General features: G+C 36.0%; 1 protein-coding gene across 1 annotated transcript; it reads right to left on the reverse strand.

Annotated features, from left to right (window-relative positions):
• Positions 1-87: 87 nt before the first annotated feature.
• On the reverse strand, positions 88-15,277 carry LOC132641410 (DNA polymerase lambda). The gene is made up of 14 exons (XM_060358400.1): positions 15,096-15,277; positions 14,166-14,303; positions 12,699-13,031; positions 12,241-12,334; positions 11,999-12,129; positions 11,675-11,737; positions 10,673-10,852; positions 10,541-10,594; positions 9,612-9,700; positions 1,981-2,071; positions 1,247-1,327; positions 678-745; positions 502-586; positions 88-397 (listed from the first exon to the last, which is right to left on the reverse strand). The coding sequence occupies exons 1-14, from the start codon at positions 15,198-15,200 to the stop codon at positions 302-304; spliced, it is 1,608 nt and encodes a 535-aa protein (XP_060214383.1). The 5' UTR covers positions 15,201-15,277; the 3' UTR covers positions 88-301.
• Between the last annotated feature and the right edge of the window lie 849 nt (positions 15,278-16,126).

The raw sequence follows: 16,126 nt of genomic DNA on the forward strand, positions 1-16,126 counted from the left end.
ATATCATTAAAGGCACCAACAAATAAAGGAGAGAGCAAAAACGGAAGCAAACTCTTTCAACTAGAGTTAGAAAAAGAAAGAACTCCATTGACTCCAAAGTAGTAACTATTTTACATATATACTTGCCCTTAAATACACCTACATGCATAGTAATAACTGTTTTCATCTCATACATTTTGTTCCATACAATTCAGACATGGAAGTCAAAATATCAGCTTGATCAAATTTTCCCGGCTCCTAAGTCCTGCAAAAAGCTAGCAAAAGTGGCACAGCTCAAGATCCAAGTCTTTGTTAGGGATCCTCACAAATTCCTTTCATTTGGCTCCAGCGCGGGAAATCCAAGGAATTCAAACACTTCCTTCTCGGTATCAAACTTCAAGCTTGCACTACCTTTAGTCTGTGAAGTAGACGCCGAATTACACCAACATGAAAATGAAGAAAAAAGAAAGGCAGGAACAAAGTGAAACATATGTTGCACAGCCATCAAAACAAACTATATACCCGTTTTCCACCGGAACCATGAGTAGCTGGAAATAGCCCTGTATCATCTAAATGGAAACCCTTGGATTCTGCTAATAATCTAAGCCTGTAAAAGAAATTGGAAGAGGAATTAGATTATAAAGAAGTGGCAAAAAAGAACATCTGCTATAGCTGGGAAGCAAGTAAAAGAGGCGTACCTTCTATTCAAGACGTCATTTCCAGTCCATGCTATCAGTCCAAATGCATATATATCCCTTGGATACACCTAACAGAAAGTTAGAGGCTTCAACTTCTACATATAAGAAGTATCATCTTTGATGCATGTTATTTCCAAGAGCAATGAATGAACAAAAGTAGATCCAGATCTTACACATAATGTATGACAAATTGTCAACAGTTAATAGGACTTACACCAATATCAGGCAAAAGCTATTCTCATACTAATCTATCCTGATTATTTTCAGTTTTTTTCTTCAGAATGAACAAGACAGTGATAATGCAACGCATATATCATAGACTTCTTTTTGGCATCAATTTTTGGAAAAATGATTGACGCCAATTCTGGAAGGAGGATATTAACTCCTCATACTTGTCATCAATGGAATTGTACCACTACATCTGTAAAACACCAACAATATTTTGCAATGATGATATGCAATCCTCGTACTAGTCTTCAACTGAAATGACCACTATATCTGTAAACATCATATATCTGAAGAATGAAGATCATTACTTGCCAAAACAAATAACATCTCATCAGCATTACCTTAAAGTCAATACGATGTCGCAATTCTCGACCAGGATAGGTGCAGAGGCCAAAATATGTGTCAACTCCTGAATCTGTACCCTGTGATGTGACCACATGAAACATTACTTAAGTTTGGCAGTTGACGAGAAAAAGATTTATTTAGTTTGACATTCAATCAATTAATTGTAAAATAAATCCATTACAATAAATTTTAGTCTCATATAGAACTCCATGAAAACTAAAGCCATGAACCCACAAAATTGTCTGAACAGAAAACACACTTTGAATAGTGTGTCTGTCGAATGAACAAAGCAAATAAGTGAAATCACATTACATTCTGTGTCAAATTCCCGAGCATCGCTTACAATCTAGATAGTAATAAGATCTAAAAGATTGGAGTCAACTTAGCTTAGAGATACCATTGTGACAACAGAAAGGCACAAAAGAAGAAACATGACACCAAACTTTGGATTGACAAGGTATACGATCCAAGATTTGGATTGACGAGGTCACCCATAGAAGTGGAGTTAATATTGTTTACTCCTCAATGAGAAGTGAACAAAATAGACTGTTCGAGTGCACCTAAGTAGACGCCTGTAACTTTAATAAAGGGAGATTGAACAAAGGAGATATTGGAAGTTTAGAAGCTCCAGTCCAAGAAAACATAAAAGCTCAAAATGAAAGGTCGCATAAAACGCGACTAATAAAGAAATATGAAGAGGACAAGTTGTAAACTGAAAATAAGTAGTTACCTCTGTGCTATGAACACTGAAGACTAAATCTTCTCTCAAAAACTTCATGTCCTTAAGATGCTTTACAAACTTGGGAAGAAAGCCTACATGACTGAAAGAACAAATATTTCAATTACATATCTGAAATGAAATTATCATGAGAGAGATTTATAACAAAATTTACGATCTAAGCACAAACATCACAGGTAATCCACAGACGGGCCAAGCAGAAACAACTACAAACGGAATATAAAAGAACAAATGGAGAAAATTTGAAAGGGAGAAAAGAGCCACCAAGCACTGGAAGAACTTCAATCCTATTTCAGGTACGTTTTAATGGAATAATTGTGAAAAGAAACATGGACTGGATTCTGGTTTCTGATCAAATGAATCTCACGTAAGACAGATAAGAACGCTGCAGAGCTTTGAACATTTAAATCCATAAGGCATAAACATCATAGCGCACCAGCAACTCCCCAAAACACATTGATAGCTCCATGGTCAAGAATGGCGCTATAGAAGCCCTAAGAAGATCGTCGTCAAGGTCACAAGCTAAGGAGATGCAAGCCAAGGTTGTTGGGCTTCAATTGGAAATCAAAAGGGTGCTTATCATGGAAGAAAAGCCCAAGAACGAGTCCAAGAATTATGCAAAAGAATGGGCTAAATACTATACATATTTCATGATCCAAGTCCAAGCTCAAGAGGAGGAAGATTGGGCCCCACATGGGGCTGAAGTTTCTGCCCAAGAAAGGAATTAAATCCAACCCAAATTGGGTTGGAGAAGTCACACGTACAAAAGTGACTTTTTGGGGCAACCTTCTCCTTATTCTATGAGGAAGAAGTTTGCCAATTATTTTACATGCTTTCCCAGTTTAATCCTAGTTAGGTTTTAGTATTTAATTATTTCCATAAAAGTAGATTCTAATCCCATTCTATTTGGGATAAGTTTCCCCTATACATAGGGGTGGATTTTGTTATTTTCAAGAGACAAAAAAAATATTATTATTATTGACAGTTTCTCTATTTTACACCTTTGTGTGGCTACTTTGGATTTATCTTGCAACCTTACAAGAACGATTCTTTTTAAGAGGTAAGATTAATTCGTACTTGATATCTTTGGTTCTTATTCGTCAATTAAAGAAGGTAATTAGTCTTATACTAATTATTGTCTCTAATTTCTTCGAAATAGGGGTCTAGATCACCTTTTGATATAAGTTCTTGAATTGACTCTATTAGTATCTTAATTAGTCTTAATCCGCTAATTTTGAATACTAAGACCAATTAGGGTTCTTATCACTTAATCTTGAAATTTGGGGATTTTATTCTTGAATTTCGCCTATCTTTATATTCTTGTCTTTAATCTTCATATTTTCGCTTCCGCATTATAATCTTGTTTTGTTCAAGTAACCCGATTCTTATCAAGTGGTATCAGAGCGGTGCTATCAAGGTTCCGTTCTTGATAATCTTGGGAGTTTCGTAAAAAAAAAAAAAAAAAAACGAAAATTCTCTTTTTCTTTTAGTAGCCAAAAAAAAAAATCTTGCAAATTAAGAAACTCCATAGTTATTGTGTTTCTTGTTTTTCCAACATCAAGAAGGAAAATCAAGAAGAGGGGAAATTTAAAAAAAATAAAAAAAATCATACAAATTGGTCTTTTTCTTGTCTCGCCAAACCCAATCCGTCTGGGAGTTGGTAGTTTTTTTTTCTTTCTTCTACATCTTACTTCTAAAGGATTGTGCTAGTACGGTTTATATATAAATCCTAAAGGAACCAGCCAAAGGTCGTAATTTGAGTGGAAAAGGGCAAGAGAGGGTGAGATCAACTGAGGGAAAAAGTCTAATTGAGAGATATTTATTCCTTAATATTTTTTTTCAAGATGTCTCAAACAGGAAAGGAGAATGAAGTGGGCACTCAAAACAACAACTTAGTCGAGATGCTCAGAATGATTACCGCTCGACTTGAAGCGTTAGAGGCAGCCCAAAATCCACCTAATCCGGTGAACATAGCCGATGTGCGGAGAATCCAACAACATCCGGTTCCTCAGGTTAGGAGACATGTTGTTCGACCTCCTCAATTCCAACAAGGTGAGGATCAGTTTGGAGATAATGAGGACGAATTTGAGGAAGCTTACCAAAGGAGGAACGAAAGAAGGGCACCACGAGCTAGGGCTGAGGATGACAATCTTAGTAGCATCAAGATGAAGATCCCTACTTTCAAGGGAACAAGAGATCCAGACTTGTACCTTGATTGGGAGAGAAAGGTGGACGCCATCTTTGACTGTCATAACTACTCTGAAGGTAAGAAGGTTAAACTTGCTGTGGTTGAATTTTCTGACTATGCTGCTAGTTGGTGGAAGAAATATAACAGAGACAGACTAGACAATGGAGAACCGCCCGTTGCGACATGGGACGAGATGAGGAGGGTTATGCGAAAGCGTTTTGTGCCATCACACTTTCAAAGAGATCTGCAACAACGCCTTCAAACTCTTAGGCAAGGCTCTAAGTCTGTGGATGATTACTTTAAGGCTATGGATATGGCTATGATCCAAGCAAATTGTAATGAAGATGAGGAAGCCACTATGGCTAGGTTTCTTAATGGGTTAAATGGAGAAATAGCTGATAGAGTAGAATTGCAACAATATGTAAACTTAGATGAGTTGGTAGAGTTGGCTGAAAAAGTAGAAAAACAGATTAAAAGGAAGCAACAAGCTAGCTCATGGAAAGGCCGATCTACTGCAGCTCCAAGGAGGCCATGGCCAACACATGAGGAGAAAACTCTCCCCAAAGCACAAGATGATAAGGGCAAAGGTAAATGGGAGGCCAAAGATGGAGGTAAAACTTTTAATACAAAAACTTCTACTCCTTCTACACCTTCTAGTGCGATACAATGTTACAAATGTCAAGGGAGGGGACATAAGGCGTTTGAATGTCCAAATAGAAGAACTATCTTAATTAAAGATAACGGGGACTATGAGAGTGAAAAAAGTGAGGGAGAAGAAGAAGAAGAGGGTGTTGAGAGTGAGGACGAGAGAGATGTGGGTCCTCATGCTGAGGGAACTTTTTTGGGGGTAGTTAGGCGTCTTATGAACATTAATATGGGAGAGCTTGATGAGGCACAAAGAGAAAATATTTTTCATGCACGATGTGGGATAAAGGGTAAAATTTGCTCTATGATAATTGACAATGGTAGTTGTGCTAACGTGGTGGAGAAATTGGGAATTCCATGCACGAAACGTAAGACCAATTATAAGCTCCAATGGTTGAATGAATGTGGAGAGCTCAAGGTGAGTAAACAATGCATGATTTCTTTTTCTATTGGGGAGTATTCTGATGAAGTTCTCTGTGATGTTGTACCAATGCAAGTTTGTCATATTTTATTGGGACGACCCTAGCAATACGACAGATATGCTTCCCATTGTGGAAGGAGAAATAAGTACTCTCTTGAACATAAGGGAAAGAAGTATATTCTGGCACCCTTAACTCCTTCCGAAGTGTATGAAGACCAACAACGATTGAAAGAAACAATGGGAAAACATGGGGAAGGATAAAAAAAAAAGAGTAAGATAAGAGAGGAAAAAAATCAAGTGAGGCGTGAGGAGAGAGAGGGCAGCGACGAGAGAAAAGAAAAGGTGGGAAAGAGTGATAAAAAAAAAAGAATTGGTGAGAGGAAAGAGGCTAAGGGTGAAAAAATAGTGAGCCTTGCAAAAGCCAAAGAGTGTTTACTTGCAAAAAAAGAGGGGTTGCCCATTATCTTGCTTACATATAGGGAAGTTATGATTAACACTAACGATTTAGCTCCTTCTTTGCCTAGTGTTGTTTCAAAACTTTTGCAGGATTTTGACGATGTCTTTCCTGAGGATATCCCTAAGGGGTTACCCCCTCTGAGAGGAATAGAACATCAAATTGACTTTGTGCCTGGATCTCAATTGCCGAATAGGCCTGCTTATAGAAGCAATCCCGATGAAACAAGGGAACTACAAAGACAAGTAGAAGAGTTGCTTGAAAAGGGATTTGTGAGAGAAAGTATGAGCCCGTGCTCTGTTCCCGTGCTTTTGGTACCCAAAAAAGATGGTACTTGGAGGATGTGTGTGGATTGTCGCGCCATCAACAAAATAACGGTAAAGTATCGCTATCCTATTCCCCGTCTAGATGATATGCTTGACCAATTGCATGGTTCTAAAATATTTTCTAAAATTGATTTAAAAAGTGGATACCACCAAATTCGAATGAATCCCGGAGATGAGTGGAAAACTGCTTTCAAAACTAAGTATGGCTTGTATGAGTGGTTAGTGATGCTGTTTGGTTTAACTAATGTACCTAGTACTTTCATGAGACTAATGAACCATATCTTTAAGGATTTTCATGGCAAATTTGTTGTGGTCTATTTTGATGATATTCTGATCTTTTCAACCTCTCTTGAAGAACATGTGGAACACTTGAGGTTAGTTTTTGATGTGCTTAGGGAGCAAAAATTGTATGCTAATTTGTCAAAGTGCACGTTTTGTGTTGATAAAGTAATCTTTCTTGGTTTTGTTGTTAGCTCAAAGGGTGTTGAGGTTGATGTAGATAAAATTAAAGCAGTTAAAGAATGGTCTACACCTAAGAGCGTGATGGAAGTTAGGAGTTTTCATGGACTTGCTAGTTTTTATAGGAGATTTGTGAGGGACTTTAGTACAATTGCTGCACCATTAACTGAAGTCATAAAAAAGGATAAGGCTTTTAATTGGGGAAAAGAACAAGACCATGCATTTAATGTCTTGAAGGATAAGTTGTGTTCTGCACCTTTGTTGCAATTACCTGATTTTTCTAAATCCTTTGAAATTGAATGTGATGCTAGTGGAAAAGGTATAGGGGTTGTTTTAATGCAAGATTCTAAGCCTATTGCATATTTTAGTGAGAAATTGAGTGGAGCTCCATTGAATTATTCTACTTATGATCGTGAGTTATACGCATTGGTAAGGGCTTTGGCTACTTGGCAACATTATTTGTGGCCGCGTGAGTTTGTGATAAAGACTGACCATGAGTCATTGAGGTACTTGAAAGGCCAAGCTAAGTTGAGTAGGCGACATGCCAAGTGGGTGGAGTTCATTGAGACGTTTCCTTATGTGATTTCATACAAGCAAGGTAAGGACAATGTGGTGGTTGATGCATTATCTCGTAGGTACGTTCTTGTCTCTACTATTACTTCTAAACTAATGGGATTTGAGCACATTAAAGGGTTGTATCTTGATGATTCCGAGTTTGGGGTTGCTTATGCTGCATGTTTGAAGGGACCCTTTGAGAAGTTCACTGTACGTGATGGGTTCCTTTTCAAGGAAAATAAGTTGTGTGTTCCAATATGTTTATTGCGTGAGGTTTTTGTAAAAGAGGCACATTGCGGGGGTCTTATGGGACATTTTGGAGTGCCAAAGACCTTAGATATACTTGCTGAAAATTTCTTTTGGCCTGGCATGCGCAAGGATGTAGAAAAATTTTGTGCACAATGTTTAGAATGTAAACATGCTAAATCTAGGGTTTTGCCACATGGGTTGTACACGCCTTTACCTGTTCCGATTTCACCTTGGATAGATATCTCTATGGATTTTGTCTTAGGTTTGCCGAAAACAAAGTATGGTAAGGATAGTGTCTTTGTTGTGGTGGATAGATTCTCTAAAATGGCTCGTTTCATTCCATGCTTGAAAACTAATTATGCTTCTCATGTGGCTGATTTGTTTGTTAAAGAAATTGTGAAATTACATGGAATACCTAGAACTATTGTTAGTGATAGGGATGTTAAGTTTTTGAGCCACTTTTGGCGTGTTCTTTGGGGAAGGCTAGGGACCAAATTGTTGTTTTCTACTTCTTGTCACCCACAAACTGAGGTGGTGAATAGAACTTTAGGTAACATGTTGCGGGCTGTTTTGAAAGGTAAATTAACTTCTTGGGAGGATCACTTGCCTTTGGTGGAATTTGCATATAATAGAACTATTCATTCTTCTACTGGATCTTCTCCTTTTGAAGTTGTTTATGGTTTTAATCCCCTTACTCCCCTTGATTTAGTGCCATTGCCTACTAATGATGTTGCTAGTCTTGATGGAACAAATAAAGCTGAGATGATGAGAAAAATACATGAGCGAACTAGACTGGCCATTGAAAAGAGGAATGAGCAAGTTGCTTCGAGAAGAAACAAAGGACGAAAACAAGTCATCTTTGAGCCTGGGGACTCAGTTTGGGTTCACATGAGGAAAGAAAGGTTTCCTTCTAAAAGGAAGTCTAAATTGCATGCTAGAGGCGATGGACCCTTCAAAGTTCTTGAGCGAATTGGAGACAATGCTTACAAGTTGGACCTGCCTGGTGAGTATCAAGTAAGTGTTACTTTCAATGTTGCTGATTTGTCCTTGTTTGATGAAGGGTTAAATTCGAGGACGAATTATTTTCAAGAAGAGGGGGATGATAGCTCCATGATCAAGAATGGCGCTATAGAAGCCCTAAGAAGATCGTCGTCAAGGTCACAAGCTAAGGAGATGCAAGCCAAGGTTGCTGGGCTTCAATTGGAAATCAAAAGGATCCTTATCATGGAAGAAAAGCCCAAGAACGAGTCCAAGAATTATGCAAAAGAATGGGTTAAATACTATACATATTTCATGATCCAAGTCCAAGCTCAAGAGGAGGAAGATTGGGCCCCACATGGGGCTGAAGTTTCTGCCCAAGAAAGGAATTAAATCCAACCCAAATTGGGTTGGAGAAGTCACACGTACAAAAGTGACTTTTTGGGGCAACCTTCTCCTTATTCTATTAGGAAGAAGTTTGCCAATTATTTTACATGTTTTCCTAGTTTAATCCTAGTTAGGTTTTAGTATTTAATTATTTCCATAAAAGTAGATTCTAATCCCATTCTATTTGGGATAAGTTTCCCCTATATATAGGGGTGGATTTTGTTATTTTCAAGAGACAAAAAAAATATTATTATTATTGACAGTTTCTCTATTTTACACCTTTGTGTGACTACTTTGGATTTATCTTGCAACCTTATAAGAACGATTCTTTTTAAGAGGTAAGATTAATTCGTACTTGATATCTTTGGTTCTTATTCGTCAATTAAAGAAGGTAATTAGTCTTATACTAATTATTGTCTCTAATTTCTTCGAATAGGGGTCTAGATCACCTTTTGATATAAGTTCTTGAATTGACTCTATTAGTATCTTAATTAGTCTTAATCCGCTAATTTTGAATACTAAGACCAATTAGGGTTCTTATCACTTAATCTTGAAATTTGGGGATTTTATTCTTGAATTTCGCCTATCTTTATATTCTTGTCTTTAATCTTCATATTTTCGCTTCCGCATTATAATCTTGTTTTGTTCAAGTAACCCGATTCTTATCACACATACTTTTCTATACTACAACATCATATTGAAAATTTATTTCATCTTTACTATAAGTACGAAGTTTCAGGTTTTCTCTATAATTTAGGAGAAAAGCAATCAAAGTCAGTGGTTTGGTGTTCCTGTAAAATTATTTGTCAAACTACCTTTGGATTCATAGATAAAAGTTAACTACATAAAAGAACTCTATGCAATATATATGCCCAAACAAGAAGTAAAACCAGCAGAGACGTGAAATCAGCCAACTAAAATGGAAGGCCTTCTACGAGATCAGCCACGAGTGAGCCTCACCTTTTTCCATCAGGATGAGTAATGACAATGTCCATATCACCACAAGAAGCCTTTCCACGTCTATATGATCCTCCACACACAATAATCACCTGAAGCAAGGGATTCATTATATAAAGGTTGCATGTTCTTTTTTGCAGTTTTACAATGAAACTAAATTTACTTATTAAAAAAAAGTTTGGTGTTCTTGTTCTGATACCTTAAAGGAGCAGGTAAACAAAGTTTCTAGCTTGAACAGATTAGTGTAAGATTTGGCAAGTAAAAGACAATGCCAATAGTTCTTGAGATTTCTTAAAAAACAAATGAGTAAGAATATTAACCGACAAAGATAAACTGGAATTGCTGCAGAACTTACATGTACTGATTCTACCTAAATCACACCTGATTATTATAATTTTAACTTCTTGCAGCCAGTTCGACAAATTCATAACCATATAGACCAAAGTAACAGACTTAAGGCCACAATAATATTCAGTTATCTCAATAAGAGAGTCAAACCAAAATGATTGAATTTTCCAAAATTGAAAACAAAGCAGTTCACTGTTCTTCTTTTTCCCCTTAAGAAACGGATATACATTCAAAATTTGAGTTATTTTCCATGCTGAAAAGCAGAATAAGATCTAACTAGTATATAAATATATATCTTCAGGAAAATTTATCGATCAAATTACTTTTTCTTAATAGTATTGCTCTTCATTGCTTAATAAGTTTGACCAGCATCGATAATTTTTTTGCAAATGGAACCATGTCTATAGGCCCTCCAATTCCATTTATTCTCAAATATCTCAAGCTTACAGGCTTTCTTTTGGGCTTGAAGACTGGAATGAGGGATTTCCAGAAATTGGTACATTAACATGTACATCAAAGGGAGTAGGCGAAGCGCCTAATATACATGAAAGTAACATTTAACAAGCAATGGACAAAAGCCTTACACCGGGCAAAATTTCCTCTCCAGCTTTCTGTAGCATACGTTCCATCTCTTCAACCTACATAATCAATCATCACTGTTTTAAAAAACCAGTAAGTAGTTATGATTGATAAAACTGCAAAGCATAATAGGCTACCTCATGCCGTGGAATCCTGGTTTGGATGTCATCAAAATATTTCAACCCTAACCTTTGAGAATGAGTCAATGATGCCTCATTTCTAAGGTCATCAAGAGTTCGGTGTCCTTTCTCATAAAGTTTTAGAGCAGTGGCTGGACCAATACCCCAAACCTCTCCAAATAAGCTGATTGTTTTTACCTGTAAAATCATGAAAGGTTAGAAGAAGGGAACCGAGTTTTTGCTTGCTTAGTTCAGGTTACTCTAGAGATATTTTGTAAACTTCACGTAAATAGATTAAGGATCAGAAGAAGGGAGGTTTTGTTGCAATTAAGCTCCGGAACCTTAGAGTTTTGGCAACCGGCCCTGACACAGGCAGGTTAGAGCTGAAATAAGCTCTTCAATATCATAAGTGCATATCCATTTTCCTAATGAAAGTTATAAAGCACTTGAATGTGCTCCAAACAATTATACAGACAAAAACTTGCAACACATAGGTTAAAATCAAGCCAATAAGCTTTCCAGAGAGCAGCATAATGCAGGTTTGGTAACCATAAATAAAATGACTTATGGTAAAATTAGCTCTTCAGCTCAAATTACTGTAGAATAGCCAAACAAAATGTCTGAGTGCATATGAAGCTTATGCTGTTTTTTCCTTCCCTATATTAAATACTCCTAGAATACTAAACAGTGTCCCAGTTCAATTCCTTCCATATGTAAATCAGCACAAGGATACAGCGAGAGAAAATGAACAACCATAATAGCAGGATTTTGAAAGCTTTTGACTTCTGTCAACATGTTAGCAAAGATTGATTATTGAGCCAGAGTCCAATAATATGTAGGAGCAACACGCAACACACACACACAATAGAGCAAATTCAGAAAAGATTGACAGATTGCGTCTTCACAATTCACTACAAAAATGCAAATCAGGTACACATCTCATAATGATTATTAACAAGTGCCTTGAGCTACTGCTAACATATTGAGAGCTTCTGACCAGAAAGATCCCCATAACATCACCTTTTCATCCTTCTCAAAGTGTTCCAATTTGGACAGCTTCCCCGTCGTCACTATCTCCTGAATCTGCAGTCAAAAAACACTATCCTCTTATCTGGTAGCTTTAAGTGTAAACTGCAGGCCAAGGTATCATGGCCTGGAGATAAAAATCCAAGAAAGTGATTTAATGGATAATTGGTTCTGCTTGTTGTATCAATCTCATTCACCACACAAGGTTCCAATAGCTAGAAGCCAACCTCTGTTAACCCCATTCACATAAACATCAACTTGAAATGGTGTGAAATAAATAACGTTCTAGTAAAGCTTTAAATAGAGGAATTCACTTACATGATCTTGCATCGACTTTCCAATAGAAGGTAGGTGCTTAACCTGGTCCACGCTCTCAATTTTAAATGGCAATTTTTCAATAACTGCTATAGCTTTATAATAGCTGAATGATCTCCGGTCATCACCCAGTGCTATAATCAACTATCAGTCATCAGATCTTACTTTGAAAGCTCAAACTTCTAAGTCAAAGGCATTCACAAGAGAGAAGCTACAAAAATAGATCATATGAAAAAGTATTCTACCTCTATATATATTGATAAGCTTCCCAAATATCTGAGTGATATTTCGGTTTAAATCCGGAGGCTTATATAGTGAAGATGGGTCTGGTGTTTCAACCTGGTCAAAGAATGGTAGAAACATAGATGAATCAGGTGAGAACCCCCCAGATGGTAACACATGTGCCTCTGGCTCAGAAAAACAGACTCCCTCCGTCCCAGTTTATGTGGCACTCTTTCTTTTTTAGTTAGTCCCAGAAAGGATGACATCTTTTTATATTTAGTAACAAATTAGCTTTAAAATATTCATTTTACCCTTAACTAGATGATTTATAGCCATACAAAAATCTATAGCTTATTTTAGACCACAAGTTTCAAAAGTATTCGTTTATTTCTTAAACTTTGTGCCCAGTCAAACACCTTTGCACAAATTGGGACGGAGGAAGGATTGAACAAGGGAAATTTGCTGCTGAACAGGAACTTACAGGCTTATTATGAGAATCAATGGACTCAGGACTGGCCACTTCTGGGCTTGAAGAACGTGATGCGGGTGATGAGGCACTTTTAGTATCTCGTGAATCATGTACAGCAAGGCCTTTAGTGTCATTCATGTGTCTTGGGCTTGAATTCTTGGCATCTTCAGCAGAGATTTGACTTTTCTTTAGTGTAACTCCGCTGCTATTAGAATGACCGTCATTATCAGCTTTAGGACTAAGGGAGTCTCCTCCTTCCGATTGCAGGGACAAGACATACAGATCCTCAGATGCTTTTTGTCCTTCTATCAAGCTGTCCTCTAGCCACTGATATGCGAGAAGTTTCTGTAGAAATCCAAAAAAAATCACCAAGATAGTTAGAAAAAAGCATATTTTGGATCAATCATTTGAATGCATCATCTGGCGAAACAGTCAATTCAGACATTTTGTGTAAAACAACATATTCAGGTCGCCGAGGCCAAATCCGAAAGGATTTCAGAAATTCGTAGATATACGAAAATCACAAGCCGCTCCTAAAAGGTTAGCAGTAATGTAGAGGAACTTAAGAATCCTCAATTGTCTTGATATAACAAAATATTACCTTAAGCAACTTGTTCGAAAGATCAATACTTTAAAACAGCAGGATAAGAACGACAGCAGCAAGCAAGATCATAAGTCTGACAAACAAAACCCTATATGTGGAAAACATTGAAATTTGAAAAATGAATGAAACCAGTGAACCAAGAATAATGATAAATTAGAATCCAACTGACCGACAGAGGAAGGCATATTCACAGATGGAACTGCACATCTTTCTAGCAAAGTGTCCATTTACTCAATATCACCAGAAATTCTAAAATGATTTCTCTTCGTTATAGATAATCACTTCAATGTTATCTCACCTAACACCTCCATCTCAACCGTAGGTGCAGGTCAAAGATTTGAAAGTTGTAAATACGACTCATAGAAGTCATAACGAAGGAATACTAAGACTAATTTAACTATATCAACAATTACTAATAGTACACCTCAATCCCAAACTAGTTATGTGTGGTTATAGGAACACTCAATATCAATTTTATGAAATATAACTAACACAAATTCAACTATAACAACAACATCTACTACTACTAGTACATTTCAGTCCCAAACTAGTTGTGTGTGATTATATGAATACTTAATATCCATTTTATGGAAAATTACTAACACAAATTCAACAACAATGACAACAACTACTGCTGTTGCTGCTGCTACTACTATAACTACTACTGATCAAACCGGGACTAGCTTGAATGGCTATATGAATCCACAAATATCAATTCCAGTTCCATTTGGACACATTTATTCTTTTTAGTAATAGTAATGCTCCAAATAAACTAAAAAATCTCCTAGTAGACCCATTTAACCATATAACCCAAAACCAACATTGAAAGTCTCAATTTAAAGAGTCCACATAGCATAAGAGTCAATAAAGCTCACAGCTTTGGAGCGAATCAGACGTTCTTTATCAAGTTTCTGAAGAAGCGAATTTGCATCCATTGCAAAAACATGAGTAACATTTTTGGTAAACCGCTCCTCTATTTTAGCCCCCATTTGCACCAATTTCTGCTTCCATATCTACAACAAAAAGAAAAATTCAAACAATTAAAATTAAAAAAAAGGGGAAATCTTCAAAAATATACAGCCCAACATACATGGCCCAATATACAACATTATACCTAGGGAAAGCATTATACATAATGTATCAAGCTTGTATAAAAGTGTATAAAACAAATATACAACACAAATATGGGCTAAACCCGGTAACAAACTCAAAGTATGTGCTACGGGTGTACATATTTTCTCCCAGTAGACATAGAGCGTAATTTTTATATTTTAAAAAATATACAACTTTTTAAAAAAAATTACGCCACGTAGCCCAATATACAATTACTATACAACATTATACCTGGGGGATAAAGCATTATACATAATGTATCAACAACCTTGTATAAGTGTATAAAAGGTGTTTATACACAAAGATGAGCTAAACCGGTAAACAAACTAAAAAATATGGGCTACACGCGTAAATATTTTCTCCTAGTAGACCGAGAGCGTAATTTTCCCAATAAATAAAAAATACGGGAAATTTTCAAAAATATACAGCCCAACATAAAATATCACCCCACTTAGCCCAATATGCAATATTATACAACACTATACCTGGGGAATGCATTACGCTGAATGTATAAAAGGTGTTTATGCACAACTAGGGGCTAAACTGGGTAACAAACTCAAAATATGGGCTACGTGGCGTAAATATTTTTTAAAAAAATAGACATAGAGCGTAATTTTGAAACAAATAGAAATAAAGAAAAAAGGAAAGTTTGAAGAGAAGAGAAGTGGTTGATAGTTAAGGTGTGTTGAAACCTGTAACCGTCTGGATTGAACTCCTGTTTGGATCAAGAAGACAATCATACCACAAAATATTCCATTAGGATCCGACGGTGGAGATTTATCCTTCTTTGGCGCCATTACATAACACTCTTCTTCTTTAAGGTTTCAGTTTTGATGTCGACGCTGCAAATGGAAAGGAATGCTCTAGTATATATACTATTAACTGTATAAATAACAAACGGTCGAAAAGGGCAAAAAGTGATAAACACGCACTAAACCGACAAATCGCATTAAATTCATAAATCTAGTCAAATTAAAAAAAACCTCACTTAGTGATTTAGTTTGGTGTTATAAAATACTCGATCATAAATTGTTTTGGCTTTAGCTAAAAAAAATAAGTCAAATCAAATCAACCCGATATTATATGTATTTAATTTTTAAAATATTTTCTACATAAAAATATTTATTTGCAATGTAATTTATAAATATATATATATTGAATTTTTTCGTAGTTTTTTATTTATTATCATATTATTCAAGCTTTGAACTTAGAATTTTGAATCTGAATAAGTTTTATGTCCTATGAATGTTAGTAATTCATATAAAGTACAAACCAGAACCAACTCAACACTAATACTAACAAAATAAATTCAATTTACCACTAGGAATGACAATAATATTGGATATCTATTCTTTAGTTTTGCATAATTGTTTTAGAGAGTGAAATATACAACTTAAGTTTTTTTTTTCTTGTCATGTGATTAATATTTATTAGCCGTACTTATATTAGCATGACTTAGTATTTTTAGATTATGGTCATTTTTTTATGGCTTATTAATTAGCGATATTTATTTTAACCGATTTTATTACCTTTTGTTGAATATTTTAATACAATGTCATCACTCTTCTCACATTTTGTGTTATTTTCTTATCAAACACCTTAATTACATAATTGTATCTTACTAGGACTAAAGAAATATTTGAAGTAACAGGTACATGTTTTGTTTCAAGATTATTCCAAAAAAAACCTGAATGACCTGAGAAAACCCGAGGTTGAAAAAATT

Source organism: Lycium barbarum, chromosome 5 (genome assembly GCF_019175385.1).
Source record: "Lycium barbarum isolate Lr01 chromosome 5, ASM1917538v2, whole genome shotgun sequence".
In the NCBI taxonomy this organism is placed as follows: domain Eukaryota; kingdom Viridiplantae; phylum Streptophyta; class Magnoliopsida; order Solanales; family Solanaceae; genus Lycium; species Lycium barbarum.

Excerpts from the sequence above, each read along its gene's own strand:
- LOC132641410 (XM_060358400.1), bottom strand. The coding sequence starts at position 15,200 with ATGGCGCCAAAGAAGGATAAATCTCCACCGTCGGATCCTAATGGAATA. Across the intron at positions 10,595-10,672 it reads CCAGGATTCCACGGCATGAG|GTTGAAGAGATGGAACGTAT; the intron begins GTAGCCTATTAT and ends TTGATTATGTAG. Across the intron at positions 587-677 it reads AATGACGTCTTGAATAGAAG|GCTTAGATTATTAGCAGAAT; the intron begins GTACGCCTCTTT and ends TTTCTTTTACAG.